The sequence below is a fragment of the Silurus aristotelis genome (genome assembly GCF_946808225.1).
Source record: "Silurus aristotelis genome assembly, contig: scaffold_266, whole genome shotgun sequence".
In the NCBI taxonomy this organism is placed as follows: Eukaryota; Metazoa; Chordata; class Actinopteri; order Siluriformes; family Siluridae; genus Silurus; species Silurus aristotelis.
Window position 1 is genome coordinate 1 of NW_028149120.1, and position 5,000 is coordinate 5,000.

Genomic DNA, 5,000 nt, shown 5'->3' on the forward strand with positions numbered 1-5,000 from the left:
TATCTTTATTATAATTATTAAATTAATTAATTAATTAATATCAGAATCTTTTGCAGTTTAAATAGTTAATGATAAAAATATATGTAATAATTTATAAATAAATATGTATATATAATATAATAATTATTAGTATTCATTTTATTTACTAAAACATTAATAAACTATTAAAGTAATTAATAACATTTTTTTTTAAATATTGCACTTTTATTAAATATAAATTTATTGTGTAATTGTGTAGTAGTAAATTATAGTTTTTGTTTTCAGACGCCGGACGCCGGATCCGAGGTTTTTCCGAAATTCCCAGAACACACTGGGGCTGCTGGCGGTTCCTGTCGAGGTTCTCAAAGAGCAAGCGTCAGAAAGAGTAAGCACATATATACACACACAGAGACACACACACACACAGAGACACACACAGAGACACACACAGAGACACACACAGAGACACACACACACACAGACAAACAGAGACACACACACACACACACAGAGACACACACAGAGACACACACACACACAGACAAACAGAGACACACACACACACACACAGACAAACAGAGACACACACAGAGACACACACAGAGACACACACACACACAAAGACAAACAGAGACACACACACACACAGAGACACACACACACACACAGAGACACACACACACACACACACACACACACACAGAGACACAGACAAACAGAGACACACACAAACAGAGACACACACACACAGAGACACACACACACACACACAGAGACACACACACACACACACACACACACACAGAGACACAGACAAACAGAGACACAGACACACACAGAGACACACACACAGACAAACAGAGACACACACAGACAAACAGAGACACACACAGACAAACAGAGACACACACACACAGAGACACACACACACAGAGACACACACACACAGAGACACATACACACAGAGACACACACACAGAGACACACACACAGAGACACACACACAGAGACACACACACAGAGACACAGACACAGACACACACACACACAGATAGATGCCGGTGTTTATCTGATGTGTTGTTGTTCTGCAGCGTCATCATCAGCTCGTGGAGGAATCACAGAGGTTAACAGAACTCCTCAACAGGTTCCTTCTCATTTACCTGTGGGGGGTGTGTGTGTGTGTGTGTGTGTGTGTGTGTGTGTGTGTGTGTGTGTGTGTGTGTGTGTGTGTGTGTGTATATATATATATTATATATATTTATATATATATACACATGTGTGTTCAATGATGTATTTTGTGTTAGGCAGTATTGTTAAACGTAATTGTGTGTGTGTGTGCGTGTGTGATCAGTGGTATAGATCCTGAACTTCTTGCAGATGTAGGTTCAGAAGACACGGAGGATGTGAATGTTAGAGTGTCTGATGAAAGCTCTGGATCTCGCTTGTGGGTGGATCGTTTCGCTCCTCAACATTATATGGAGCTTCTGAGTGATGATGTAATGCGCGCACACACACACACACACACACACACACACACACACACACACACACACACACACACACACACACACACACACACACACACACACACTCTTCATTATATTGAACATCACATTATTGTTGTTTGATTCTGTACTTATCTCATTTTTGTTATTTTTCTTTCACTTTTTATCTACTCTAATTCTATATTAAGAATAATAATAATTATAATAGTAATAATAGTCTGTGTGTGTGTCTGTGTGTGTGTGTGTAGTTCACTAATCGCTGTTTGTTGAAATGGTTGAAACTGTGGGACTCGGTGGTGTTTGGGAGAGAGAGAAAGCCCCGCCCACCTGCGGCCGAGTCCCGAGCTAATGGAGCTCAGCACCAGAACCAGAACCAGCGCTTTAAAACAAAGTCCCAGGTGACAGAGGAGATGCTGGAGGCGGAGCTAGACCAGTACAAACGCCCCAAACTCAAGGTCATACCATCACCTGTCTCACACACACACACACACACACACACACACACACACACACACACACACACACACACACACTCTGTCTTTAAATCGTGTGTGTGTGTGTGTGTGTGTGTGTGTGTGTGTGTGTGTGTTTAGGTTGCGCTCCTGTCTGGACCTCCTGGATTAGGAAAGACAACGTTGGCGCACATCATTGCTAAACATGCAGGATATAATGTAGTCGAGATCAACGCCAGGTACTGAAAACACACGAACACACACACACACACACACACACACACACACACACACACACACACACACACACAGACAAACTTAAATACGCTTCCACACACAGAAACACAAAAAGCACACACTGTGTATGCTGTCAGTAACAGAAGAAAGACTCCAGTCAGAAACAGAAGTGCAGATTTCAGGGTTTTGAAGTCAAAGCTTCAGAATTTATTCCCACAGAAAACAAAGTCAAACCGTTTGATGGAAATCCGAAGTTACAGCACATCAGCCTTTTTCTTCTCCTCTTACAGTATAGATCACAGCTTTTATTCTTATTGATCAACGCTTTTCTCATCCACAATCTTTTATTTGACAGCAGGTACGTCACCTGTCACCGTTATTACCCCCTAAAAAACAGGATACACACAAACATACACTTTAAAAACGCATACAAGATCTTTTCCTCCATCCTCTACCTTCATACAAAGAGATGTGCAGAACTGCATCCCACATTTCAAACCATCGTTCTGAAAATGTACAGTTATCTACCTGCACCACTGCCCCGTGTTTCCCAGTGATTATATACTGAGACATCACTGGTACCTTCTTTAGTCCTGCTTGTTGCTGATGTCCCTCTTACAATTTTGGATCAGAAGTAGAATCATGGATCATGGTGCAGTGATCTTCACACTTGGGATCAACCTGTAACTGTCCATACCCATAATCTCTGGTCTTAGTCATCATCTGGGTCTTCACACCTGCATCATCTACACATAACCCATCAGGAGAACATCATATCTGTATCAGTACTTAGCATCTCTCTGTTAAATCAATAGGAGTTTGTTCAGAGACCTGAACGTGCAGTACAGATGTTCTGTTTGTAGTTTTGAGATGCACTGGAGCCGTCATTGGAATTAACGGAGTTTGTCTCAAGAATCCTATGTCTTTATGAACTGACCAGACATGGGGAGGTGTTTTGCATAATTTGGACATACACACGTGTAAGTTGCTCCAGTGTCCGATTTTTCCTTCATCAACCTCCAGCATCGGAACCTCGCCTCTGGGATTCTCTGGACACCGCTTATACCCCTGATTGTGCCCACCTCGAGGATTTTCTGGTCCCTGAGACTGATCTGGATAGGACTGTTGCCAGTCTCTTCCACCCCCAGGAGGCTGTTGCCGTGGATTGGTGAGGCAATTGTGCAGAGTATGTCCAGGCTGATTACAACCCCAGCACACCCCTAGAGGGCTCTAAGAGAGTTTGCCTCTCCCTCTTCCTCCCTGAGGGGGTCTGTTCCACCCTTTTGAGTTTGGCTGGTTTGATGACTGGTACTGGCTGTGATGATTTGCTAGATTTTCTTCTCTCATACTTCTCATCAATTCCTCTTTCTCATCCTTCTGATGTTCACTTAATACTTCTGACTGTGACTCTTCCTCACAATAAGCTGTATCCTTTACTTGGATGTACCGCCTCTGCTGTACCGCCTCTGCTCTTCAAATTCCTCTTTTTACTTTGATCGTGTTCTTTGTAAATCTTTTATCCGAGTTTCTTCTCCTCACACAACGCTACATTGAATGCACCACTCTGGGATCTCCAAGCTAATCTTTTAGGGAGACTATAAACTTTTCAAAGATAAGTATCACTTGTCCTGGTGTAGCATCAGCTGCTCTACTTCGAGTTGATCCACTGTTCCTTATGAAATGGTGGAACGACTGCAAAGTAAGGTTCTCCATTCAGTCTGCCTGTTCCCCCTCACCTCGACTGTATCCCAGCTCCTCACCTCTGTCTAGATATGGTTCTACTTGTTGTTATGGTAAAATACCCAACGGCACTACAGGGATTGGAAACAATGTCTGAAAAGGTATAAAACTTCTTGGCTCCCACAGCTCATCTATGACTCATCTATGGCCACTCGTCTAATATTCCCCGAATGTCCTTTATGATCGAGACTCTACCCAACAAATCAAACACACAGGGTCAATACACACACACACACACACACACACTCCCACATGTCCTTGTATAAATTCTATAAAAACTTTCTTTTCGGCTTCTCCCGTTAGGGGTCGCCACAGCGGATCCTCCGCACGTTTGATTTGGCACATGTTTTACGCTGGATGCCCTTCCTAACGCAACCCTCCCCAATTTATCCGGGCTTGGGACCGGCACTAAGAGTGGCTGGGGATGGTTCCCTGACCGGGAATCGAACCCGGGTCACAGCGGTGGGAGCGCTGCATCTTAACCACTAGACCACCAGGGGACCTCCTTGTATAAATTCTATAAATGTGTATAAATAGCCGTAGTCTCGTGCTGTGTAATGGGGTCAAGTACGTCCTCGTAGTCCCCCGTTAAATCAAGAAAACCCTCAGATGTACACTCTCTTTACTCCAATGTGTCCAGAACATCTTTCCCAGTTTCAACCTGGTGATGGGATTTACCACCTTCAATACTGATTCTTTTATCTTTCAACTACGACCTCTACTTTATATCACTGTGGATAGACTGAGATCAGGATCACAACAAGGGGGAAAAAGCGTGCGCGCGCACGCGCACACACACACACACACACACACAGAGAGAGAGAGCCTACACACACACACACACACGCACAGAGAGAGAGAGAGAGAGAGCCTACACACACACACACGCACAGAGAGAGAGAGAGAGAGAGAGCCTACACACACACACACACACACACACACGCACAGAGAGAGAGAGAGAGAGAGCCTACACACACACACACACACACACACACGCACAGAGAGAGAGAGAGAGAGAGCCTACACACACACACACACACACACACACACACACACAGAGAGAGAGAGCCTACACACACACACACAC

The 5,000-nt window shown here is 43.9% G+C and overlaps 1 protein-coding gene across 1 annotated transcript; it reads left to right on the forward strand.

Moving 5' to 3' along the window:
- Positions 1 to 264: 264 nt before the first annotated feature.
- Positions 265 to 2,197, forward strand: LOC310723013 (chromosome transmission fidelity protein 18 homolog; the record flags this gene model as incomplete). The annotated part of the gene is made up of 5 exons (XM_083570835.1): positions 265 to 364; positions 1,071 to 1,123; positions 1,331 to 1,475; positions 1,733 to 1,939; positions 2,078 to 2,197. Coding segments are annotated over 5 exons (610 nt in total), but the record flags the coding sequence as incomplete, so codon positions are not given.
- Between the last annotated feature and the right edge of the window lie 2,803 nt (positions 2,198 to 5,000).